Here is a 27,645-nt window from a genome sequence, read left to right as displayed (position 1 = left end):
AAGCCCGGGCAACGCCATCCCTCATGCGGAATCAGCCCCTCTTCCGCCAGCTCCTCCAGCTGCCAAGTAGAGACGCGTGACGGGATCCAGTCCCCCGCCGCGCAACCGACTGCCCACCAAAGCCGAAGGAGGTGGCCTTCCCTGCCTTCTTCGCTTTCTCTGCCTTGGCCGTGGAATCCTTTACCATCGCCGCGCACTCGAGGTGGGAAAGGAAGCGGAGGAGTCAGGGCGAGAAGAAGGGGATCTGAGGGCCGCACCTCTGCCCCCAAATCTTTTATATCATCAGACAAATCTCCAGCCGGATCTCAAGCCACAGACCTCTGGATCGATGGCCCGCATGATGGGGCGTTTCATAGAGCGCGCGTGGCACGTGGTGAAAGTTGTGCACGAAAACCAAGGAGCCACAACCCCTCTTTCCCACTAACGCACGACGTTACCGCTTCTGCACACGAAAGCACAAATTCAAATCCTGAGATTTCCGAGACGAATCAATCCGATTGATTACCCGCGATCCCTTTCCTAAAAGGCGTGTGTCAGTCCGACTGACCACCTTACGCGAGGAACCATGCACTCGGCCACGTTAAACACAAAACTGAAGTCTTCCCCAGGATCGTTATGTGACGAGCTTGACGCCCCTCCGCGGGTTCACTTGGCCCTCTTAGTAGGCTCCAAGGCACATGACTCATAAACATGGACCCGTAGAAGGCCTGCGTTGGCGTTCCCCTGGGATAATGAGTTGCGTCTCTCCGAAGATTCGGATCACGTGACGGCGTCGCCACTCGGGTTGTGATGGCATGTGATACGTCTCCAACGTATCTATAATTTATGAAGTATTCATGCTGTTATTTTATCATTCTTGGGTGTTTTACAATCATTCTATAGCAACTTTACATAATTTTTTGGGACTAACCTATTGACCCAGTGCCCAGTGCCAGTTGTTGTTTTTTGCTTGCTTTTTACATCGCATGAAATCAATATCAAACGGAGTCCAAACGCAACGAAACTTTATGGAGATTTTTTCTGGACCAGAAGAAACCAAATGGGCCTGAGTTGCACCTGCGGGTGCCCCGAGGGGGGCACAACCCACCAGGGCGCGCCAGGGCCCCCTAGCATGCCCAGGTGGGTTGTTCCCACCTCGGTGGCCTCCAGCACCCCCTCTTTGCACTATAAATTCCCAAATATTCCCAAACCCTTCGGGGTAAACCTAGATCAGAAGTTCTGCCGCCGCAAGGCCTCTATATCCACGAAATCCAATCTAGAGCCCGTTCCGGCACCCTCCCGGAGGGGGGAATCATCTCCAGTGGCCATCTTCATCATCCCGGCGGCCACCACGATGAGGAGGGAGTAGTCCACCCTCGGGGCTGAGGGTTTGTACCAGTAGCTATGTGTTTGATCTCTCTCTCTCTCTCGTGATCTATATCATGGGCTTTGTTAATATAGTCGGATCATATGATGTTTATCCCCTCTATAGTCTTGTTATGATGAATTGAATCTTTACCCTTCAAAGTTTTGTCTTGTCGGATTGAATATTCAGAGATGAGAACACATGATATATGTCTTGCAATATGACTGCTTGAGGTGACAATGTGGTATCTTATTGATTCACTTGATATGTGTTATGGCATTCAACTCGCGGATTCCCGCGGTGATATTGGGGTAATCTATGCATAGGGGTTGATGCACGTTTTTCTCCGACGGAAACTTTGGGGTCTCTTTATAGTTCTTTGTGTGGATTGAGTATTATGAATATGGATTTACTTTGGTGTTATTCTAGTACAAACTCTACGATAGATCGAACAGAAAAAATAGTTTTGTGTTATTTTAGTACGAACTCTTGAATAGATCAAACGGAAAGAATAGCTTTGAGGTGGTTTCGTGACCTACAAACAATTCCTATCTTTTGTTCTCCGCTAATAGGAACTTGGGAGTGATTCTTTATTGCACTTTGAGGGATAATCATATGATCCAACTATGTTCGCATTGTTGAGAGGCTGCACTAGCAAAAGTACGGACCCTAGGCCTCATTTTTAAGCATTGCAACACCGTTTTTGTGCCCATTTACTATTTGCTACCTTTTTGTTTTTATTTATTCAGATTATACCATCCATATTACACTTTTATCACCATCTCTTCACCGAACTAGTGCACCTATACAATTTGCCATTGTATTGGGTGTGTTGGGGACACAAGAGATTTCTTGTATTTGGTTGCAGGGTCGTTTGAGAGAGACCATCTGCATCCTACACCTCTCATGGATTGATAAACCTTAGGTCATCCACTTGAGGGAAAATTGCTATTGTCCTACAAAACTCTGCGCTTGGAGGCCCAACGTGTGTCTACACGAATAAAGTTGCGTAGTAGACATCAAGCTTTTTTCTGGCGCCGTTGCCGGAGAGGTGGGTGCTTGAAGGTATATCTTTAGATCTTGCAATCGTATCTTTTAGTTTCTTGTTTTATCATTAGTTTGGTTTATAAAAGAGAACTACAAAAAATGGAATTAAGGTTGCATCATATATTCATATTATTGATCATCTTTATAATATGTTTCGTGAAAATGATGGTAAGGAAAATTGTGCTCAATTGATAGATGAAGAATTCTATAAAATGTTTGACAAAAAATCTTTCAATGATGAGCATGATTGCAATAATGTTGGTATGAACTCTTTGAATATCCATGATGCTAACGATATGCAAAGCCATAAGCTTGGGGATGCTATGTTTGATGAATATGATATTTTTAGTCCCCCAAGTTTTGATGTGCAAATTTGTTATAATGGTAGCATGCCTCCTATTTATGATGGTTACAATGATGAAAGTGGATTTGGAGAGGTCATGACTTTATTTAGTGATGAATCTGCCATTTTGGATGAGGTTTCAATTGACTATGATAACAAAGTTCCTATCTATGATGATTATGGTGATGACATGTATGCTAAAAAGAATAATGATAACCATGAAACTTGTCATCATGATTTTAATTTCCACTCTCATGATAGTTATTTTGTTGAGTTTGCTCCCACTACTATTGATGAGAAGAAATTTGCTTATGTGGAGAGTAATAAGTTTTCTATGCTTTATGTGATGGTTACATTGTTGAATTTCTTCATGATGCTACTGGAAACTATTATGAGAGAGGACCATATGCATTTACATATTGCAATAATATCAAGTTTCCTCGCTATGTGTTGAAAGTTTTGAAGTTGCACTTGTTTTGCCTTCCTATGCTAGTTGATTATTGCTCTCATAAGTTGTTTGCTCACAAAATCCCTATGCATAGGAAGTGAGTTAGGCTTAAATGTGCTAGTCATATGCTTCATGATGCTCTTGTTATGTTTCAGTCTTTATCCTTTATGCGAGCATCATTGAACTCATCATGCCTAGCTAAAAGGCATTAAAGAAAACCGCTTGTTGGGAGACAACCCAACACTTTTGCCTACTATTTTTGTATGTTCACATGATTAGGATACTGTAGTAATCATGTTTTATTGTCTTTGTTTCAATAAAGTGCCAAGTAAAGCCTTTGGGATCATGTTGGGTGATAGTTCATTTGATCTTGCTGAAAAACAGAAACTCTTGCGCTCACCAAAAAAGCTCTCATTTTTAACAGAAGAGTGCTTTTTATTTTATTCTTTTTACAGAAGATTAATATAAAAATTTCTCAGGTGGTAAATTTTTTTTCATAATTTTTGGAGTAGCATAAGTATGGTTTGAGTACAGATTACTACAGACTATTCTGTTTTTTTACAGATTTTGTTTTCAATGCATAGTTTGCTTGTTTCCTTATTTCTATGGCTTATATTGCTCAATATAAATTGTGGAAATGATATGCTACAGTAGGCATTGTGTGGAAACAATTATGAATCTTGTCTTTGACAGTACCAAAAGTGAAATGGTTTGCTCTTTATCATACTAACCTATCTCACAAGGTTCCGTAAAGTTTTGTGTGATTGAAGTTTTCAAGTTTTGGGTGAGATGTCGATATGAGGAGAATAAGGAGTGAAAAGACCCTAAGATTGGGGATGCCCAAGGCATCCCAAGGTAATACTCAAGGAAGATCCAAGCAACTAAGCTTGGGGATGCCCCGGATGGCATCCCCTCGTCCGTCTCCAACATTATCGATAACCTCACTTGGAGCTATGTTTTCATTCGTCACATGATATGTGTTTTGCTTGGAGCATCAATTTATTTTGCTAGTATTTTATTGTTGTTATTTAGAATAATGTTTTGCATCTTTTATTTCAATAAAAGTGGCAATGATAGCCTTTGCCATGCTTATTTTGCAAGTATACTTGTTGCTGTTTGAAAACAGAAAGTTTATCGATGTTGAAAAAATTCCCTAGAAAAGTCAGAATATGATAAATTGTTGAAACTTTTTGAAAAATAAGCTCTGATAAATTTTCTAAAGTGTAGTATTTTTCTCATAATTTTTGGAGTTAGGGAAGTATGATGAATCTTGCATTCTTTACAGACTGTAGTGTTTTGGCAGATTTTTGTTATGTTTGCATATGTTTGCTTGTTTAATGATTCTATTTGAGGATAGGAGTATTACATATGCGGAGGCATTTAGTATGCAATGTTTAATAATAATTTTCGTGATTTGCTACAGTAGACAATGATAAGGTTTTGCACTGATTTATAGTAACTTATCTCACGAGTTCTTGTTGAGTTTGTGTGGATGAAGTTTTTGAGATTTAGGGAAACCGTGATATAAGAGGAATTAAGGAGACACAAAAGCTCAAGTTTGGGGATGCTCAAGGCATCCAAAGCTGATATTTCAATAAGTCTCAAGCATCTAAGCTTGGGGATGCCCCGGTAGACATCTCACCTTTCTTCTTCAACAATTATCGGTTTGTATCGGTTGAGCCTAAGTTTTTGCTTCTTCACATTAGTTGTGCTACTCTTGAAATGTCATTTTATTTTCATTTTGCTTGCTGTTTTAATAAAATACTTAGGCATGAAAGCTTTTAAATAAACTAGAGTCCTCAAATAGGAGGCTAGGTAAGCGGCATTCACATCCCGTCAATGAAGCTCTTCTCTATGGAATTGCTCTAGTGCTTCACTTATATCCTATGAGTAAATTGTTGAATAAATTGAATGTTATGAAGTTGAAATCATATCATGCCTAGTGGTAGCTTCACATTGGGTCTAGAAAGTGAAATCTTTTAAAGCTTGACAATCACAATATTGGTCATACAAGCAATTCATTAATGATTAGTATAAGGAAGAGAACTTTCACATGCAAATACACTATATTGGAAATCTTTTATGATTGTGAGCCCCCATCAAAATATTATATGCCAAAATTGTTGACGTTGGACAAGGAAGACAATGTAATGATTTATGTTTGTTCATATTCACATAGAAGTTATATTGTGATAGATGCTTCAACATGTGGTGCTTTCCCCCTATCTTTGCTAGTCAAAAATTTCGCACCAAGTAGAGATACTACTTGTGCATCCAAAAATCCTTAAACCCAAACCTTGTTTTGAGAGTCCACCATACCTACCTATGGATTGAGCAAGATCCTTCAAGTAAGTTGTCATTGGTGCAATAAGGCAATGAAAATTGCTTCTAAAAGTGTTAGATCATTTAGTGTAAGGGAAAATTGAGTGTTGTACGAACTTGTGATGACACAGAATAAAAGCGACAGACTGCATAATAAAGGTTGCTATCATAAGGGGCAATATAACGTGATGTTCTTTTGCACTGAGGGGTTGAGCATACAAACAAATAAGCGCACGGCAACCTCTTCTTCCCTCTACGAAGGGCCTATCCTTTACTTTTATGTATTTACTTTTATGCAAAGATTCAAAGTTTTTCTCTCTATTCCTTTTTATTTTTCTCCTTTGGCAAGCATCATGTGGTGAGGAAAGATCTAGGCACATATGTCCAGTTGAATATGGGTAGCATGAGTTATTATTGTTGACATCACCCAAAGGTGAATACGTTGGGAGGCGAAATTATAAGCCCCTATCTTTCTATGTTTCCGGTTGAAACGTTTTGCTCATATGTATGTGGTGAGTGTTAGCAATCATAGAAGACTGTAAGATGGTAGAGTATGTGGAGCTCTTACTTAGACTCTGTTGAATAAGTTGAATTGCAATTGCTAGGTGACTGAGAACATAGGTTGTTAAGTTTCAAGAGAGTTCATTGTTTGAACCTTAACATGTGAATTGGTTGCTACTATAACATGAGAAGTTTTATAAAAAAGAATTGTTGTTATGATGCTAGAAAAAGTGATTGAAATTATCATTGATCAAACTTATGCACTTTGGGCCTGAGCTGCACCTGGGGGGTGCCCCGAGGTGGCAACAACCCACCAGGGCGTGCCAGGGCTCGCTGGCGCGCCCAGGTGGGTTGTGCCCACCTCAGTGGCCTCCCGCACCCCCTCTTTTCACTATAAATTCCCAAATATTCAAAAACCCTTCGGGATTAACCTGTTGGAAATATGCCCTAGAGGCAATAATAAAAGGATTATTATTATATTTCTTTGTTCATGATAGTTGTCTTTTATTCATGCTATAATTGTATTATCCGGAAATCGTAATACATGTGTGAATACATAGACCACAATACATCCCTAGTAAGCCTCTAGTTAACTAGCTCGTTGGTCAACAGATAGTCATGGTTTCCTGACTATGGACATTACATGTCGTTGACAACGGGATCACATCATTAGGAGAATGATGTGATGGACAAAGACCCAATCCTAAGCATAGCACAAGATCGTGTAATTTGTTTTGCTAGAGCTTTTCCAATGTCAAGTATCTCTTCCTTAGACCATGAGATCGTGTAACTCCCAGATACCGTAGGAGTTCTTTGGGTGTACCAAACGTCACAACGTAACTGGGTGACTATAAAGGTACACTACAGGTATCTCCGAAAGTGTCTGTTGGGTTGACACGGATCGAGACTGGGATTTGTCACTCCGTATAACGGAGAGGTATCACTGGGCCCACTCGGTAGTGCATCATCATAATGAGCTCAAAGTGACCAAGTGTCTGGTCACGGGATCATGCATTACGGTACGAGTAAAGTGACTTGCCGGTAACGAGATTGAACGAGGTATTGGGATACCGACGATCGAATCTCGGGCAAGTAACATACCGTCTGACAAAGGGAATAGTATACGGGGTTGCTTGAATCCTCGACATCGTGGTTCATCCGATGAGATCATCGAGGAGTATGTGGGAGCCAACATGGGTATCCGGATCCCGCTGTTGGTTATTGACGGAGAGCCGTCTCGGTCATGTCTGCCTGTCTCTCGAACCCGTAGAGTCTACACACTTAAGGTTCGGTGACGCTAGGGTTGTATGAATATGAGTATGCAGCAAACCGAATGTTGTTCGGAGTCCCGGATGAGATCTCGGACGTCACAAGGAGTTCCGGAATGGTCCGGAGGTAAAGAATTATATATAGGAAGTGCTGTTTCGGCCATGGGGAATGTTTCGGGGTCACCCGGTATTGTACCGGGACCACCGGAAGGGTCCCGGGGGTCCACCGGGTGGGGCCACCTATCCCGGAGGGCCCCATGGGCTGAAGTGGGAGGGGAACCAGCCGCTAGTGGGCTGGTGCGCCCCCCCTGGGCCCCCCTGCGCCTAGGGTTGGAAACCCTAGGTGGGGGGCGCGCCCCACTAGCCTTGGGGGGCACTCCACCCCCCTGGCTGCCGCCCCCTTGGGAGATTGGATCTCCCAGGGCCGGCGCCCCCCTGGGGGGCCTATATAAAGGAGGGCAAGGGGGAGGGCAGCCGCACCCTGTGTCTTGGCGCCTCCCTCCCCCTGCTACACCTCGTCCTCCTCCCGCAGCAGCTTGGCGAAGCCCTGCCGGAGTTCTGCTGCATCCACCACCACGCCGTTGTGCTGCTGGATCATCATCAACCTCTCCTTCCCCCTTGCTGGATCAAGAAGGAGGAGACGTCATCCGCTCCGTACGTGTGTTGAACACGGAGGTGTTGTCCGTTCGGCACTTGGTCATCGGTGATTTGGATCACGGCGAGTACGACTCCATCATCACCGTTCTCTTGAACGCTTCCACACGCGATCTACAAGTGGTATCTAGATGCAATCTCTCTCCCATGACTCGTTGCTTAGATGAACTCATAGATGGATCTTGGTGAAACCGTAGGAAAATTTTTAATTTTCTGCAACATTTCCCAACAGTGGCATCATGAGCTAGGTCTATGCATAGTTCTCTATTGCACGAGTAGAACACAATTTTGTTGTGGGCGTAGATCTTGTCAACTTGCTTGCCACTACTAGTCTTTTCTTGCTTCAGCAGTATTGTGGGATGAAGCGGCCCGGACCGACCTTACACGTACGCTTACGTGAGACAGGTTCCACCGACTGACATGCACTAGTTACATAAGGTGGCTAGCGGGTGTCTGTCTCTCCTACTTTAGTTGGAGCGGATTCGATGAAAAGGGTCCTTGTGAAGGGTAAATAGAAGTTGACAAAAAATCACGTTGTGGTTATTCGTAGGTAAGAAAACGTTCTTGCTAGAACCCAATTGCAGCCACGTAAAAGATGCAACAACAATTAGAGGACGTCTAACTTGTTTTTGCAGCAATTGTCATGTGATGTGATATGGCCAGAAGTTGTGATGAATGATGAATGACATATTGTGATGTATGAGATCATGTTCTTGTAATAGGAATCACGACTTGCATGTCGATGAGTATGACAACCGGCAGGAGCCATAGGAGTTGTCTTTATTTTTGTATGACCTGCGTGTCATTGAAGAACGCCATGTAAATTACTTTACTTTATTGCTAAACACGTTAGCCATAGAAGTAGAAGTAGTCGTTGGCGTGACAACTTCATGAAGACACGATGATGGAGATCATGATGATGGAGATCATGGTGTCATGCGGGTGACAAAGATGATCATGGAGCCCCAAAGATGGAGATCGAAGGAGCTATATGATATTGGCCATATCATGTCACTACTTTATATAATTGCATGTGATGTTTATTATGTTTATGCATCTTGTTTACTTAGAACGATGGTAGTAAATAAGATGATCCCTTATAATAATTTCAAGAAAGTGTTCCCCCTAACTGTGCGCCGTTGCTAAAGTTCGTCATTTCGAAGCACCACGTGATGATCGGGTGTGATAGATCCTTACGTTCACATACAACGGGTGTAAGACAGTTTTACACATGCAGAAACACTTAGGGTTAACTTGACAAGCCTAGCATGTACAGACATGGCCTCGGAATACAAGAGACCGAAAGGTCGAACATGAGTCGTATGGAAGATACGATCAACATGGAGATGTTCACCGATGATGACTAGTCCATCTCACGTGATGATCGGACACGGCCTAGTCGACTCGGATCGTGTAACACTTAGATGACTAGAGGGATGTCAATCTGAGTGGGAGTTCATTAAATAATTTGATTAGATGAACTTAATTATCATGAACTTAGTCTAAAGTCTTTGCAAAAATATGTCTTGTAGATCAAATGGCCAACGCTCATGTCAACATGAACTTCAACGCGTTCCTAAAAAAACTAAACTGAAAGATGATGGCAGCAACTATTCGGACTGGATCCGGAACCTGAGGATCATCCTCATAGCAGCCAAGAAAGATTATGTCCTAGATGCACCGCTAGGTGAAGCACCCATTCCAAAGAACCAAGACGTTATGAACACTTGGCAATCACGTGCTGATAATTACTCCCTCGTTCAGTGCACCATGCTTTACAGCTTAGAACTGGGGCTCCAAAAGCGTTTTGAGCGACACAGAGCATATGAGATGTTCGAGGAGCTGAAAATGGTTTTTCAAGCTCATGCCCGGGTCGAGAGATATGAAGTCTCCGACAAGTTCTATAGTTGTAAGATGGAGGAAAATAGTTCTGTCAGTGAGCACATACTCAAAATGTCTGGGTTGCACAACCGCCTGTCCCAGCTGGAGATCAACCTCCCGAGCGAGGCGGTCATTGACAGAATCCTTTAGTCGCTCCCACCGAGCTACAAGAGCTTTGTGTTGAACTACAATATGCAGGGGATGGTGAAGACCGTTCCTGAAGTGTTTTCAATGCTAAAGTCAGCAGAGGTTGAAATCAAGAAAGAACATCAAGTGTTGATGGTCAATAAGACCACTAAGTTCAAGAAGGGCAAGGGTAAGAAGAACTTCAAGAAGGACGGCAAAGATGTTGCCGCGCCCGGTAAGCCAGTTGCCGGGAAGAAGTCAAAGAATGGACCCAAGCCTGAGACTGAGTGCTTTTATTGCAAAGGGAAGGGTCACTGGAAGCGGAACTGCCCCAAATACTTAGCGGACAAGAAAGTCGGCAACACTAAAGGTATATTTGATATATATGTAATTGATGTGTACCTTACCAGTACTCGTAGTAACTCCTGGGTATTTGATACTGGTGTCGTTGCTCATATTTGTAACTCACAGCAGGAGCTGCGGAATAAGCGGAGACTGGCGAAGGATGAGGTGACGATGCGCGTCGGGAATGGTTCCAAGGTCGATGTGATCGCCGTCGGCACGCTACCTCTACATTTACCTACGGGATTAGTTTTAAACCTCAATAATTGTTATTTAGTGCCAAGTTTGAGCATGAACATTGTATCTGGATCTCGTTTGATGCGAGATGGCTACTCATTTAAATCAGAGAATAATGGTTGTTCTATTTATATGAGAGATATATTTTATGGTCATGCTCCGATGGTCAATGGTTTATTCATAATGAATCTCGAACGCAATGTTACACATATTCATAGTGTGAATACCAAAAGATGTAAAGTTGATAACGATAGTCCCACATACTTGTGGCACTGCCGCCTTGGTCACATTGGTGTCAAGCGCATGAAGAAGCTCCATGTTGATGGACTTTTAGAGTCTCTCGATTATGAATCATTTGACACATGCGAACCATGCCTCATGGGCAAAATGACCAAGACTCCGTTCTCCGGAACAATGGAGCGAGCAACCAACTTATTGGAAATCATACATACTGATGTGTGTGGTCCAATGAGCGTTGAGGTTCGCGGATGATATCGTTATGTTCTCACTCTCACTGATGACTTAAGTAGATATGGGTATGTCTACTTGATGAAACACAAGTCTGAGACCTTTGAAAAGTTCAAGGAATTTCAGAATGAAGTAGAGAATCAACATGAACGAAAGATAAAATTCTTACGATCGGATCGTGGAGGAGAATATTTAAGTCACGAATTTGGTACACACTTAAGAAAATGTGGAATCGTTTCACAACTCACGCCGCCTGGAACACCTCAGCGTAACGGTGTGTCCGAATGTCGTAATCGCACTCTATTGGATATGGTGCGATCTATGATGTCTTTTACCGATTTACCGCTATCATTTTGGGGATACGCTTTAGAGACAGCTACATTCACTTTAAATAGGGCACCGTCTAAATCCGTTGAGACGACACCGTATGAATTATGGTTTGGGAAGAAACCTAAGATGTCGTTTCTAAAAGTTTGGGGATGCGATGCTTATGTCAAGAAACTTCAACCTGAAAAGCTCGAACCCAAGTCGGAAAAATGCGTCTTCATAGGATACCCTAAGGAAACCATTGGGTATACCTTCTACCTTAGATCCGAAGGCAAGATCTTTGTTTCCAAGAACGGATCCTTTCTGGAAAAAGAGTTTCTCTCGAAAGGAGTAAGTGGGAGGAAAGTAGAACTCGATGAAGTACTACCTCTTGAACCGGAAAGTAGTGCAGCTCAGGAAAATGTTCATGTGGTGCCTACACCGACTGGAGAGGAAATTAATGATGATGATCAAGGTACTTCGGATCAAGTTTCTACTGAACTTCGTAGGTCCACGAGGACACGTTCCACACCAGAGTGGTATGGCAACCCTGTCCTGGAAATCATGTTGTTAGACAACGGTGAACCTTCAAACTATGAAGAAGCGATGGCGGGCCCAGATTCCAACAAATGGCTAGAAGCCATGCAATCCGAGATATAATCCATGTATGAAAACAAAGTATGGACTTTGACTGACTTGCCCGATGATCGGCGAGCGATAGAAAACAAATGGATCTTTAAGAAGAAGATGGATGCGGATGGTAATGTCACCATCTATAAAGCTCGACTTGTCACTAAGGGTTATCGGCAAGTTCAAGGGATTGACTACGATGAGACTTTCTCTCCCGTAGCGAAGCTTAAGTCCGTCCGAATCATGTTAGCAATTGCCGCATACTATGATTATGAGATATGGCAGATGGACGTCAAAACGGCATTCCTTAACGGTTATCTTAAGGAAGAGCTGTATATGATGAAGCCGGAAGGTTTTGTCGATCCTAAGAATGCTAACAAAGTATGCAAGCTCCAGCGATCCATTTATGGGCTGGTGCAAGCATCTCGGAGTTGGAACATTCGCTTTGATGAAATGATCAAAGCGTTTGGGTTTATGCAGACTTATGGAGAAGCCTGCATTTACAAGAAAGTGAGTGGGAGCTCTGTAGCATTTCTCATATTATATGTAGATGACATACTTTTGATGGGAAATGATATAGAATTCTTGGACAGCATTAAGGCCTACTTGAATAAGTGTTTTTCAATGAAGGACATTGGAGAAGCTGCGTACATATTAGGCATCAAGATCAATAGGGATAGATCGAGACGCCTCATAGGTCTTTCACAAAGCACATACCTTGATAAGATTTTGAAGAAGTTCAAAATGGATCAGTCCAAGAAAGGGTTCTTGCCTGTACTGCAAGGTGTGAGATTGAGCTCGGCTCAATGCCCAACCACGGCAAAAGATAAAGAAGAAATGAGCGTCATCCCCTATGCCTAAGCCATAGGATCTATTATGTATGCCATGCTGTGTACTAGACCTGATGTAAACCTTGCCGTAAGTTTGGTAGGAAGGTACCAAAGTAATCCCGACAAGGAACACTGGACAGCGGTCAAGAATATCCTGAAGTACCTGAAAAGGACAAAGGACATGTTTCTCGTTTATGGAGGTGACGAAGAGCTCGTCGTAAAGGGTTACATCGACGCTAGCTTCGACACAGATTTGGATGACTCTAAGTCACAAACCGGATACGTGTATATGTTGAATGGTGGGGCAGTAAGCTGGTGCAGCTGCAAGCAGAGCGTCGTGGCGGGATCTACATGTGAAGCGGAATACATGGCAGCCTCGGAGGCAGCGCATGAAGCAATTTGGGTGAAGGAGTTCATCACCAACCTAGGAGTCATACCCAATGCGTCGGGGCCGATCAAACTCTTCTGTGACAACACTGGAGCTATTGCCCTTGCCAAGGAGCCCAGATTTCACAAGAAGACCAGGCACATCAAGCGTCGTTTCAACTCCATCGGTGAAAATGTTCAAGATGGAGACATAGATATTTGCAAAGTACATAAGGATCTGAATGTCGCAGATCCGTTGACTAAACCTCTTCCACGAGCAAAACATGATCAACACCAGAACTCTATGGGTGTTCGATTCATCACAATGTAACTAGATTATTGACTCTAGTGCAAGTGGGAGACTATTGGAAATATGCCCTAGAGGCAATAATAAAAGGATTATTATTATATTTCTTTGTTCATGATAGTTGTCTTTTATTCATGCTATAATTGTATTATCCGGAAATCGTAATACACGTGTGAATACATAGACCACAATACGTCCCTAGTAAGCCTCTAGTTGACTAGCTCGTTGGTCAACAGATAGTCATGGTTTCCTGACTATGGACATTAGATGTCGTTGACAACGGGATCACATCATTAGGAGAATGATGTGATGGATAAAGACCCAATCCTAAGCATAGCACAAGATCGTGTAATTCGTTTTGCTAGAGCTTTTCCAATGTCAAGTATCTCTTCCTTAGACCATGAGATCGTGTAACTCCCGAATACCGTAGGAGTGCTTTGGGTGTACCAAACGTCACAACGTAACTGGGTGACTATAAAGGTACACTACAGGTATCTCCGAAAGTGTCTGTTGGGTTGACACGGATCGAGACTGGGATTTGTCACTCCGTATAACGGAGAGGTATCACTGGGCCCACTCGGTAGTGCATCATCATAATGAGCTCAAAGTGACCAAGTGTCTGGTCACGGGATCATGCATTACGGTACGAGTAAAGTGACTTGTCGGTAACGAGATTGAACGAGGTATTGGGATACCGACGATCGAATCTCGGGCAAGTAACATACCGTTTGACAAAGGGAATAGTATACGGGGTTGCTTGAATCCTCGACATCGTGGTTCATCCGATGAGATCATCGAGGAGTATGTGGGAGCCAACATGGGTATCCAGATCCCGCTGTTGGTTATTGACCGGAGAGCCGTCTCGGTCATGTCTGCATGTCTCTCGAACCCATAGGGTCTACACACTTAAGGTTCGGTGACGCTAGGGTTGTATGAATATGAGTATGCAGCAAAACAAATGTTGTTCGGAGTCCCGAATGAGATCCCGGACGTCACGAGGAGTTCCGAAATGGTCCGGAGGTAAAGAATTATATATAGGAAGTGTTGTTTCGGCCATCGGGAAAGTTTCGGGGTCATCCGGTATTGTACCGGGACCACCGGAAGGGTCCCGGGGGTCCACCGGGTGGGGCCACCTATCCCGAAGGGCCCTGTGGGCTGAAGTGGGAGGGGAACCAGCCGCTAGTGGGCTGGTGCGCCCCCCCTGCCCCCCCCCGGCGCCTAGGGTTGGAAACCCTAGATGGGGGGCGCGCCCCACTAGCCTTGGGGGGCACTCCACCCCTCCTGGCCGCCGCCCCCTTGGGAGATTGGATCTCCCAGGGCCGGCGCCCCCCCCCTGGGGGGCCTATATAAAGGAGGGCAAGGGGGAGGGCAGCCGCACCCTGTGTCTTGGCGCCTTCCTCCCCCTGCTACACCTCGTCCTCCTCCCGCAGCAGCTTGGCGAAGCCCTGCCGGAGTTCTGCTGCATCCACCACCACGCCGTTGTGCTGCTGGATCATCATCAACCTCTCCTCTCCCCTTGCTGGATCAAGAAGGAGGAGACGTCATCCGCTCCGTACGTGTGTTGAACACGGAGGTGCTGTCCGTTCGGCACTTGGTCATCGGTGATTTGGATCACGGCGAGTACGACTCCATCATCACCGTTCTCTTGAACGCTTCCGCACGCGATCTACAAGTGGTATGTAGATGCAATCTCTCTCCCATGACTCGTTGCTTAGATGAACTCATAGATGAATCTTGGTGAAACCGTAGGAAAATTTTTAATTTTCTGCAACGTTCCCCAACATAACCTAGATCAGAAGTTTTGCCACCGCAAGGTCTCTGTATCCATGAGATCCAATCTAGACCCTGTTCCGGCACCCTGCCGAAGGGGGGAATCATCTTCGGTGGCCATCTTCATCATCCCGGCGGCCACCATGATGAGGAGGGAGTAGTCCACCCTCGGGGTTGAGGGTTTGTACCGGTAGTTATGTGTTTGATCTCTCTCTCTCTCGTGATCTATATCATGGGCTTTGTTAATATAGTCGGATCATATGATGTTTCTCCTCTATACTCTTATTATGATGAATTGAATCTTACCCTTCAAAGTTTTGTCTTGTCAGATTGAATATTCAGAGATGAGAACACATGATATATGTCTTGCAATATGAATACTTGAGGTGACAATGAGGTATCTTATTGATTCACTTGATATGTGTTATGGCATTCAACTCGCGGATTCCCGCGGTGATGCACGTTTTTCTCCGACGGAAACTTTGGGGTCTCTTTATAGTTCTTTGTGTGGATTAAGTATTATGAATATGAATTTGCTTTGGTGTTATTCTAGTACGAACTCTAGGATAGATCGAACGAAAAAAATAGTTTTGTGTTATTTTAGTACGAACTCTTGAATAGATCGAACGGAAAGAATAGCTTTGAGGTGGTTTCGTGACCTATAAACAATCCCTATCTTTTGTTCTCCGCTAATAGGAACTCGGGAGTGATACTTTATTGCACTTTGAGGGGTAATCATATGATCCAACTATGTTAGCATTGTTGAGAGGTTGCACTAGCGAAAGTACGTACCCTAGGCCCCGCAGCACTCGGACTCAACAGAAAGATCGGTTTGTTTGTCCTACGAAATCTCGACCGATTCAGGGGCTAATAATGTGTTCACCTATTATAGGTAGGGTCAAGGACCCACCATTTGAGACCCACATGGGGGCCATCACCATCATAGGGAGGTTCCTGGACCATGTCAACATTCGGATGCATATATCCGGAAGTTCACTCGGACGGCTCTGCGGCACTCGGATAATCACACGTCACTCGGCTGCTGGACCACCACTCGGACATAAAAGACAACAGGACGTCGTGGGAGCCGCAACGGTCGAGGAATCATAAGTCATCCACTAAATAGAGTTATATCTACCGTTACCTGCAACTGTTGTAGTGGAGACTCATTACATTAGTATCTGACTCACTCAATGACATTTAATGCCTCGGCAACGTGGGAGACATGAGGCTGCAACGCACTCTATATAAGTCGCACCTCTCTCCGTAGCCAAAAAACGTTCAATCTCTGTAACCATACTCATCAAATCAAAGCAAGTCTCTGGGCACGAGACGTAGGGTTGTTACCTCCGCCGAGAGGAGCCCGAACTCGTTAAACACCGAGTGTTACACCTGCGCCGTAGCTAGTCTCTATTCCTTATCCGTACCCCTTGTACTCATTGTCAGGATCATAACCTCGACGGTGCCCATCTTAAATCGCAAATATAGGAAGGAACGACCATCGCATCAGACTTGCTTTCACCGGCGAAACCCTTCAATCTAATTATAATATTGTTATTTTGTGTATTCAAACATTATTAAGTAAAATTACGAATGTATATATCCTTGCCTACCGCCGGGTAATGTAGAACGCTACCCACTCTTCTCCCCTTGAAGCTCCGTATGCTTTTGCTGGTACTGATACCGAGCTTGCGGGAAAAAGACACTCGAATCCCCTTTCGACCACTTGCCTGATTGCCAGTCTCAACGGGCAGTAGATACGATCACATGCGTGTGGTCTGGCTCGTGTCCGGAGTTAGTTAGAATTGCCACTTCAACGCTTTTCCCCCCTTTTGATCTGCCCTAGCTGTCACTTTTCTCGCTTGACCACGCTTTCCCGGCAGTCAACCGGAGCGCTCGAAGGAGTAAATTGCAGTCACATGCATAATTTGGTCGCCTACGTAGGCCCCCTACCTACAGCACATATCCTTTCGTATCCTTGGCCATCCTAGCACTCGCAACAGTTACAGTTTACGTTAGCGTACGCAATGCATCAATGCGGGTCCCCTTCCGTCACGTCCCCAAGGAAATCAAAGCTAGATTACCAGCTCAGCTGTCACCCACTCTCTCTCTCTCCCCCCTGAAGAAAGAAATAGAGTACTCTACTCCCACCGCGTCGCGATGGGCGGAAAGGGGTGCCAGTGGGTGTGACATGACAATGGCATCCTAGCCGGCCAGGCTAGCTAGCATGCACACCCCGCTAAAGCTATTCTCCTCTCATCTCCTATGCTCTGCCTCTGCTCCCCCTAGGCGTAGCTGGGCTAATATGGGGAAGCATGCCCCCTCCCGCCCCGTCACGTGCAACGCCCCGTCCTGGAAAGCTCACCCGTCACACACACGCACAAAAGCCAGCCAGCGAACGACCGATGTAGACGCGTGCGGCCGCGGCCGCGGCCACGGAGATGCGATGCGATGCCATGCGAGCGCCATGCATGCGTGCATGGTAGCGGCGGGGATCAGGGCGAGCGGCCGCTCGTGCCGGCCCCCTACGTCAATCATTTACTCCTCGGCTCTCGCGTCGCCATTGCGCCGTTCGCCGTAGAGTGGTGTAGTACTGTACCAGCAGTACTAGCTGCTGTCCGTGAGATTCGCTCGTACTGGAACCTTTTCCTTCCTTTCACTTACGTCTGTCCGTCATTTCCTTTCCTCAGTTGGCTCCAAAGATGCACCACGCCGGCGAGTGCTCGCACGCAGCCGGCCGGCGCCCATGCACGGGCGCTGCTGTCTTTTACTCTTCCTAATAACCCAAACACGCTGGCTAAAGCTGACACCAGCGACTGGCGAGCTCTCGGTAACCCGAACAAAAATTCACCTCCCAAATCCCGGCCAGTTTTCCATTTCAAAATATCTGGTCCCGTGCTTCGTCTCCGCTGACGTCTTCCTCGCTCTGGGGCAGGACTCGGCTCCCCTGACGGTACTGCAGGGTGCAGTTGGGTCATTGACAGGTGGGCCAACTTGCTTTCAGGCCCACATGTCAGTGGCCTAACTGCGCGCTGCAGTACGTCAGAGGAGCCTCATCCTCTGGGGCAAGCACTGCATGGGCGTAAAGGTTGCTTCCAGCTTCGTGTTCTGCGACCGTATGGTTTCGAGAGAAAAATAGCAGTTAATTAAGCGCTGCCGTGCCGTGGCAGCCTCGGTCGACTAGACTAGTGGGGGGCTCGCGCGCGTACAGTGGTACGGCACAGTCCTCACGCCAGCTTCGAAGAGGATTCGGACAAGAGCGGACGCGCGCGCCGCAGCAGCTACGTACCGGGCCGGCCGGCCACCGCATGCACGCAGTCGGTTCAGCTCAGCCAGCGTCACGTCCCTGACCAGCGATAAAACAATTGGATTGGAGTAGTAGTACCAGACCTGCCCGTGTCCGAAGGATATATTAACGCGCGCCTGAGCCGCGTGTGTCCATCGCATGACCTGGCCTGGCCACCCAAGAGGAAAATCAAATCGAACTGCCTGCCAGAAGGTAGATAGAGGCCGGAGCAACAGGGGGCGCTTTGACCGACTTGACACTTTACTGCGCCGCTTCTGTGCAAGCTGTGGCATTTACTGCTGCTGCTGCCTACATAGAGACTTGAGAGCAGGGCGTCACTTGTCCGGCTGGTCTTTTCGCCCATTGATGAGGCGCCCATTACTTGCGGCTTGGCCATGCCGATGCGTGGGAGGCAGGACTCACCGCCGAGCTAGACGACCGATAGTGCCCGGCCCGGTGCAAGATGCCATCTATGAGGCGCCCCTGAATACGCATTTCCATCTTTGAAAACATTGTGGGGGTACAAAAGAAGGAAAACTAGAGCATGTACAACCACAAGTACCAAATTTCGGTCGCCAAACGCCCGCACACGCGTCTTGGCACGTCGTGCCTCCTTTCCTGATTCGCGTCTGGTCATGAAGGCGCAAATGGCCTCTGTTTCGGCATACGTCATGAGGACGAGGTTTTTTTTTTGGAAATGGAGGTATATCCCCGGCCTCTGCATCATGATGATGCATGCGGCCCTTTTGTTAAATATTTAGAAAGTATCAACACAAAGGTCTTACAGCTCGCAAACGAAGCAAAACTCAAAGCACATAGAACTGAAAAATAGAAGCGGACAAAGACAACCGGTACGTTGATAATAAGGACAAGCTCTCTAGACTCCTATCCTGTTATGCGAACGCCATCCGAACCGGTTGAATATAACCCGAGCCACCATCTTCCATTGGTTGCACCCAGTAACCAAAGGCTCTCTGGAGTCCGTAGAAGTGAGTAAGGACCACGTACGGATCTAAGCTGTGGCTCTGAAGATAACCTGCAAAAAAGTTAAGTTGTGTAGTCTGTTAAAAATCATATCATTTCTGCAGTTCCATATAGCCCATAATAGCGCACATATTCCAATCCGAATACGAGCTGCCGTGATCTGTTCAACCCCAGCTAACCACTTACCAAACAAAGACGCAATATCTACTGGAGGATTGATATTAAAAGCTATATGAATCGTCCTCCAAAGTAACTTGGCAAGTGGGCATTCGATAAATAAATGTTGTATTGTCTCATCCTTAGTACAACAACAACACCGCGAGTTACCTATCCATCGCCTCTTAAGTAAGTTGTCCTTTGTGAGTATTACTTGCTTGTGGACAAACCACATGAAAATTTTAATCCGCAAAGGAACCTTAACCTTCCATATATGAATTGACCTTGGGATGGGGCCGGAATTAATCAGATCCGTATAAAAAGATTTCACCGTAAATATCCCATTTTTAGTTAACTTCCAATGTGTGGAGTCCGGCACGTCGGAGAGTCGAACTTCAATCAATCTCCGAACCAAGTGCATCCAGGCTGTCCATCTCTCACCCACTAACGTACGTCTGAACTGGATGTTCAAGGGAATAGTTTGAAGGACGGTACCTACGTAATTTTCCTTACGTTGCACAATATTGTAAAGGGTAGGATATTGTAAGGCCAGAGGTGTCTCTCCTAGCCACGTATCCTCGCAAAATCTTGTTGACATCCCGTTGCCAATCAAGAATTTGACCCCTACGAAAGCACATATCCTTTGTTCTCATAAGTTCCTTCCAGAACGGTGAATCAGTTGGTCTGATGGTTACCTGGGCTAGCGTTTTCGAGTGCAAATATTTATTGCGCAGGATTTGAGCCCACATGCCCTTCGACTCTGTCTCTAACATGTACAACCATTTGCTCATAAGGCATTTATTCTTAATTTCCAAGTTCTCAATACCGAGGCCCCCTTGGTCTTTAGGTCGACAAAGGATATCCCATCTGGCGAGACGGTATTTCCTCTTGGCCTCATCAGACTGCCAAAAGAAACGAGATCTAAAGAAATCAAGTCGCTTTCAGACTTCTTTTGGAATTTCGAAGAACGAAAGTAAAAACATTGGCATGCTAGTCAATACTGATTTAATCAAAACTAGTCGACCTCCATATAACATCAACTTGCCCTTCCAGCAGCTGAGTTTTTTTTCAATTCGTTCTTCAATACACTTACATTCCTTATTGGATAGTTTACGGTGATGAATCGGAATACCCAAGTAACTGAATGGTAAAGTACCTAATTCGCATCCAAACAATTGTCTGTAAGTATGTTCCTCGTCTTTGGCTTTCCCAAAACAGAACACCTCGCTCTTATGAAAATTGATTTTTAATCCAGACAATTGTTCGAATAAACATAAGATAAGTTTCATGTTACGTGCTTTAGCCATGTCATGTTCCATGAAAATAATAGTGTCATCATCATATTGTAGAATGGACACCCCCCCATCAACCGGATGAGGAACTAGACCCTCTACATGGCCGTGATGCTTGGCCCTACCAATAATGACGGCCAATATATCTGCCACAATATTGAACAGAAGAGGTGACATGGAATCCCCTTGTTGCAACCCCTTATGTGTCTGGAAGTAGTGACCGATATCATCGTTCACCTTAATTCCGACACTACCTTTCTGGACTTGAATATCCATCTGGTGCCTCCATCTTTCACTAAAACCCTTCATACGCATTGCCTGCTGAAGAAAAGGCCATTTGACTTTATCATAAGCCTTCTCAAAATCCACTTTTAAGATAACCCCATCTAGTTTCTTCGAGTGAATCTCATGAAGCATTTCATGTAGGACAACCACTCCTTCGAGTATGTGTCTTCCAGGCATGAAAGTTGTCTGACTAGGCTGAACCACTGAGTGAGCAATTTGTGTCAATCTATTGGTTCCTACCTTTGTGAAGATTTTAAAACTCACATTCAGCAGGCAGATGGGTCGGAATTGTTCTATCCGGACCGCCTCATTCTTCTTTGGTAATAACATTATCGTACCAAAGTTGAGGTGAAACAACTCCAAATGGCCATCGAAAAAATCGTGAAACATAGGCATAAGATCATCTTTAATGATATATGCCAACATTTCTTATAGAATTCAGCTAGAAACCCATCTGGTCCCGGTGCTTTATTCGGCTTCATCTGAGTAATGGCCAGATGAACTTCTTTTTCAGTAAACGGTGCAGAGAGAACATCGTTCTCCGCTGCCTGTAATTGAGGTATATCATCAATCACAGACTCATCAAGAGACACCGTCGAAGTATTCGGAGGTCCAAAAAGGCCTTTATAATAGTTGGAAATATATGCTTTCAGATTCTCATGCCCCACTATTGTTCCCTCGTCCTGTTCAAGCTGTATGATCTTCTTCTTCCTATGTTTACCATTTGCAACCATATGGAAAAACTGTGTGTTGTCGTCCCCTTGGACAACCTTAAGCGTTTTCGCACGCAACGCCCACTTGAGTTCCTCCTCTCTCAAGAGAGCATGTTGGCCTTGCTCAGCCTCAGACTTGGTTCGATGCTCATTAACAGAAAGAAGTGTGGTTTCAGCCTTTACATCTAGTGTCTCAATGAGTTGAGTTAGACGTTCTTTTTTCTGCTTATAAATCCCAGTCTCATTCCTGGCCCATCCTCTCAGAAATTGTCGGAGGTTTCTAATCTTATTCTGCCATCTCTCGACATGTGTCCTTCCTGTAATTGGCTTAGCCCATTCGCATGCAATCATCTCCATAAATCCTTCTCGCTCAAACCAGCTTTACTCGAAAGAGAAGATGTTTTTGTTTGCAACATGGGTAGCCTCACCCGAATCTAAAAAGAGTGGTGTATGATCTGAGATCCCTCTATGCATTGCATGGACCGACACCAACGGATATTTTTGTTCCCACTCCACACTAGCAAGTACCCTATCCAGCTTTTCATAAGTCAGAACAGGTAACGAGTTGGCCCATGTAAACTGTCTACCGGTGAGCTCAATTTCTCTCAAATTGAGGCTCTCGATAATCATGTTAAACATCATAGACCAACGTCCATCGAAATTGTCATTATTCTTTTCTTCTCTTCTCCGAATGATATTAAAATCACCCCCGACTAGCAGTGGCAGATTTTCATCTCCACAAATCCGCACTAGATGGGCAAGAAAATCGGGTTTAAATTGCTTGGAGGAGTGAGAGCATCTACAACCGGACTTAGCGAATCTGGGCTCTATAAGCCCGCGGGTGCCTCCGCGGACGGCCCTCCCTTGAGTTGCCGCACATTCACACATCTCAAATACGGATTCTTGAATCCATGTATCCATGCACGTCCATCATACGATATAAATCATCCCAATTCAAATGTTTGAAAACAAAATACGACAATGCAAAGCAAATCATAGTTCAATAATTCAGACATGCCAAATTAAAATCAATATCCGAGCATGATAGATCACTCGTTGGACGCCATCCATGCCCGCTTGCTCCGCGGCCATCCTTGCGGGCGGCGAGGATGGGGAGCAAGGGTGGCGGACGGCAAGGGCTTGGACACGAAAATAGGTGGATGAAGGCGGGAGAGAGGAGGGTTTAGTGAATTTTATGCAATTTATGTGGGGGGTTGGCCTGTCGGGTTCTACGTAATGGACGCGCCGAGGCATGAGGGATGCCGGTCAGCTTGGGTGTTTTAGATGCCCGTCCGGTCTTTTATTTTTAAGTCCGTAATTGGGCCGTTCGCCGGACGTTCCATAGAGGTTTGGGGTGCCGGGAAGTAGATGCACAGTACTTCCGTTATCACCACGACACAAGAAGCAAGCACATAGTACTGTTGTAAAAAAATGACGAGGGAAAAGTGGCGCAAACGGTTGCCCCGCACCCTCTCACGGACGGACTTTAAAAGTCGGCATTGGTAACCGCAACACAACACAGACAGACGCACCCCAAATCTCTCTCTCTCTCTCTTCCCATGCAATAGTTGTCGCCACTCGCTCGCTACAGTGACCGCATCGCATCGCATCCATGTCCATTCCTCCCCACGAGAAAAAGAGAGAGACAGCAGAAATACCAGTCGTCGTCGTCGTCGTCGTAGCCTGGTACGTCTACGCTAGAGCGACAGGGAAAGAGGAGGGCGCTTGTCATCTACTCCTCCTCCTCGCCCGCTACTAGCTGGGATCCACAGCCTCCTCCTCCTCCTCGTGTCGGCCTCGTCCACATCCACCATCTCCTCCGAGCGAGGTGGACAGCGACGCGGCCACGGAGCGAGTGAGAGAGACAAAGCCGGTAATAAAGGCGGGCGCGCGCGCGCGCACAAGCCAAGCAAAGCACATTAACGAGGCCAGCCAGCCCGCAGGGAACCCCATTAAAGACGCTTCCGTGGGAGCGCCGTGGGGAAGCAAGCGAGCGAGCACAGGGGCTTGGCTTGCGCGTCGTGTGCTGTGTGCGCGAGAGGGAGACAGCGGCCGAGAGAGAAAGATGGCGATGCCGTATGCCTCTCTTTCCCCGGCAGGCGACCGCCGCTCCTCCCCGGCCGCCACCGCCTCCCTCCTCCCCTTCTGCCGCTCCTCCCCGTTCTCCGCGTAAGCATGCGTCCACCGCCCGGTTCTTGGCTCCTCACTCCTCTTCTTTCTTGCTTGTGCGTAACGTGGTTCCATGGATGTTCTTGTGCGCAGCGGCAATGGCGGCATGGGGGAGGAGGCGCGGATGGCCGGTAGGTGGATGGCGAGGCCGGCGCCCTTCACGGCGGCGCAGTACGAGGAGCTGGAGCACCAGGCGCTGATATACAAGTACCTGGTGGCCGGCGTGCCCGTCCCGCCGGATCTCGTGCTCCCCATCCGCCGCGGCATCGAGACCCTCGCCGCCCGCTTCTACCACAACCCCCTCGCCAGTACGTCCCCCGCTCTCTCACCCTTTCTTCATCATCGCCGCAAATCTTGCGATTGCGTTCTTTGTTTATTCATCCGATCAGGTGGGGGTGTACTTTGCATCCATTTGTTAACTCGCCTCGGTCTTTTGTTAATCCGGGATCCGCTGTTCGAGAAACGCCGTGCGTTCCGCCGGATTTGCTCCCAGAAAGTGTGACCTTATTTTAGCAATCCCAACCAGTGCTATCTTCATGGCACCATGGATTCGTAGGGGTGCTACTGTTCGATTCGAAACAGGACTTGAGCAGCGTGCTCATGTGCCCCCCCAAAACAGACGCTCCTTGTTTGTTAGCAGCGTCCCTCCTCCGAACCTTTTTGTTTTTCTCCGTTGGGTTAATGCTGCAAATCTAACTAATGGAACAGCTTATAGCTGCTCGCCATTGTTTTTGGACTGAAGAATAATTTCAAGTTCACCTTGCTTCTGATTGATCGGGTTTGTTGGCTTTGTGCAGTCGGGTATGGATCGTACCTGGGCAAGAAGGTGGATCCGGAGCCCGGCCGGTGCCGGCGCACGGACGGCAAGAAGTGGCGGTGCGCCAAGGAGGCCGCCTCCGACTCCAAGTATTGCGAGCGCCACATGCACCGCGGCCGCAACCGTTCAAGAAAGCCTGTGGAAACGCAGCTCGTCTCGCACTCCCAGCCGCCGGCCGCCTCCGTCGTGCCGCCCCTCGCCACCGGCTTCCACAACCACTCCCTCTACCCCGCCATCGGCGGCACCAACGGTGGTGGAGGCGGGGGGAACAACGGCATGCCCAACACGTTCTCCTCCGCGCTGGGGCCTCCTCAGCAGCACATGGGCAACAATGCCTCCTCACCCTACGCGGCTCTCGGTGGCGCCGGAACATGCAAAGATTTCAGGTGAGTACGCACTGCTCATGACATCTCTCCATGCCATACAGTAGCCCTTGTCTTTTTTAACGGTGTCATCATGCCTCAAACTGATTGGAAGACAGCCATGGCTAGATAGATACCTTTGGTCCTCTAATTTCTGCGTCCCATTTTGTTCCTATGCACAGTGCTGCTCTGCTGCAAATGGCGCCATATGCATTGTAATATGATCTATCGCCGAAACTTTTTTACTCTCTGCGCTGCAACACATTTTCTGCTGCGTTTAGCCTTTAGATCTCTGCTTCTGCTTGCTTTCCGGGATCAGATTTTCAGATTTTCAGATTGGGAACCCGGGGACAGTCGGCCCCTATGATAGATCTCTGCTCAGGTGGAACTGCGGTGCAGGGTGTTCGCTTGGCTTTGGCGCAGGCTAAGTTTCAAACACGTACACTGTCCATGATAAAGATGAAAATAGATGATGCACAACATATTTGTGGTCTGTCGTCGCAGAGTCCCTTGCCATTTACTCCGCTTCTTTATTCTTCTACAGCATCCAGTTGTTGTTTCTGTTAGGGCCTGCAGACAATGATTTGGGCCATTTTAGCTGCTTTATCTCTGAATACCGGTCGCCACTATCTCTGAAGAGGCCAGCGTGGTGCTGCAAGCCCCACCATTTTCATCCGTACCAATTATGTGTTTCTAACTTTCTATCAGTGCAATTGTACAACTGCTTGATTTAACTTCGGTGAACTTCTTGGTGTAAAAACCTTCCACTCCTCTGCCGCTACTTCACATTGGGGAATCCACACTGTTTCCTGCTTAGTTGTGTTTGTTCAGTTTAGCATCTCAAATTAATAGGCCACCTCTGTTGCGATTGTTTTGCTTTCCTCTGTCACCAACTGTTATATTTGTACTCTAGGTATGCTTGGTTCCTTGATAATTTCGAGCAGTGCTATTCTTACGCGTAAATCTTGCATGATTTGCTCTAGGTAGTTATTGCCTCTCCTCTCTCACAGTAGGAGTATGTAAACTTTGTAAAAGTAGCACGGATGAACAGGATTTCTGATAATTTAATGATGAAAGTGTGTCGGTTTTTAACTGAAAGCTTAGGATTTACTCGGTCGCAATTTAATGATGAAAGTAGGAGGATGTATCAAGATTAGGATTTACTCCGTCGTGATTTATCGTTAAGTACATATTGTACCGTGCATGAGTAACTTTGCAATAATTCTTCATTTCGTTACGACCGTAACATATTGACTAGAGATGACTCAAAACCTTGCAAATTTTGGAGCACTAGCTCTGTACAACTATGCCAAAGATTTCGTCCTTTCATCTCCTAGCAACTGCGCACTGGGCTTTGTCATAAACAAGTATTGCACTATTCAGTAGGAATAACTCGTGGAAAGACTCTTTTCTAATGCTTGTTGCATGTTTGTACTTCATATATGCGAATTCACCGATTAACTCTCGGTCTTTGACATGATATTCAGGTATACCGCATATGGAATAAGATCTTTGGCAGACGAGCACAGTCAGCTCATGACAGAAGCCATGAATACCTCCGTGGAGAACCCATGGCGCCTGCCGCCATCGTCTCAAACGACCACATTCCCGCTCTCAAGCTACGCTCCTCAGCTTGGAGCAACTAGTGACCTGGGTCAGAACAACAACAGCAGCAGCAGCAACAGTGCCGTCAAGTCCGAACGGCAGCAGCAGCAGCAGCCCCTCTCCTTCCCGGGGTGCGGCGACTTCGGCGGCGGCGGCGCCATGGACTCCGCGAAGCAGGAGAACCAGACGCTGCGGCCGTTCTTCGACGAGTGGCCCAAGACGAGGGACTCGTGGTCGGACCTGACCGACGACAACTCCAGCCTCGCCTCCTTCTCGGCCACCCAGCTGTCGATCTCGATACCCATGACGTCCTCCGACTTCTCGGCCGCCAGCTCCCAGTCGCCCAACGGTATGCTGTTCGCCGGCGAAATGTACTAGGCCGGCAGCGTCAGTTCCGTCGTCGTCGTCCCTGTTCTCCATAAGATGACAGACACTACACTGGGCTGAAGAACGCCGCCCCGGTCTCTGCAGCCGCAGGTGACTTAAACTGAATGGTGTGTGGATTGATCTGCTGGCGTGGTGTGGGTTCCTTCTTCTGGCCCCTCGCGCCCGTCCACGGTGCGTGCAGCAGTAGCACTAGCTGCACCTCGACCCTATATATGATTCTGTAATTTACCAGTATTTGTCGTGTCGGATTTGTATCAACAGCAGCGAGTCGAAGGCTTCATAATCGCATCATGTGTGTTTAATTAACTCTGATCTGTGCTGAAATCGCCGCTAACTGACTAACGCGATGCTTGGTATGAAAGCTTCATCATGAGATCGGAAGGCTTTGCTTGCTTGCA

At 46.4% G+C, this 27,645-nt stretch overlaps 1 protein-coding gene across 1 annotated transcript; it reads left to right on the top strand.

Annotated features, from left to right (window-relative positions):
- The first annotated feature begins 23,665 nt into the window (after positions 1-23,665).
- On the top strand, positions 23,666-27,503 carry LOC119325804 (growth-regulating factor 4-like). The gene is made up of 4 exons (XM_037599530.1): positions 23,666-24,076; positions 24,170-24,384; positions 24,874-25,279; positions 26,743-27,503. The coding sequence occupies exons 1-4, from the start codon at positions 23,973-23,975 to the stop codon at positions 27,236-27,238; spliced, it is 1,221 nt and encodes a 406-aa protein (XP_037455427.1). The 5' UTR covers positions 23,666-23,972; the 3' UTR covers positions 27,239-27,503.
- The last annotated feature ends 142 nt before the right edge of the window (positions 27,504-27,645 follow it).

This window comes from Triticum dicoccoides, chromosome 6B (genome assembly GCF_002162155.2).
Source record: "Triticum dicoccoides isolate Atlit2015 ecotype Zavitan chromosome 6B, WEW_v2.0, whole genome shotgun sequence".
In the NCBI taxonomy this organism is placed as follows: domain Eukaryota; kingdom Viridiplantae; phylum Streptophyta; class Magnoliopsida; order Poales; family Poaceae; genus Triticum; species Triticum dicoccoides.
This window is presented reverse-complemented; position numbering and strand designations above follow the sequence as displayed.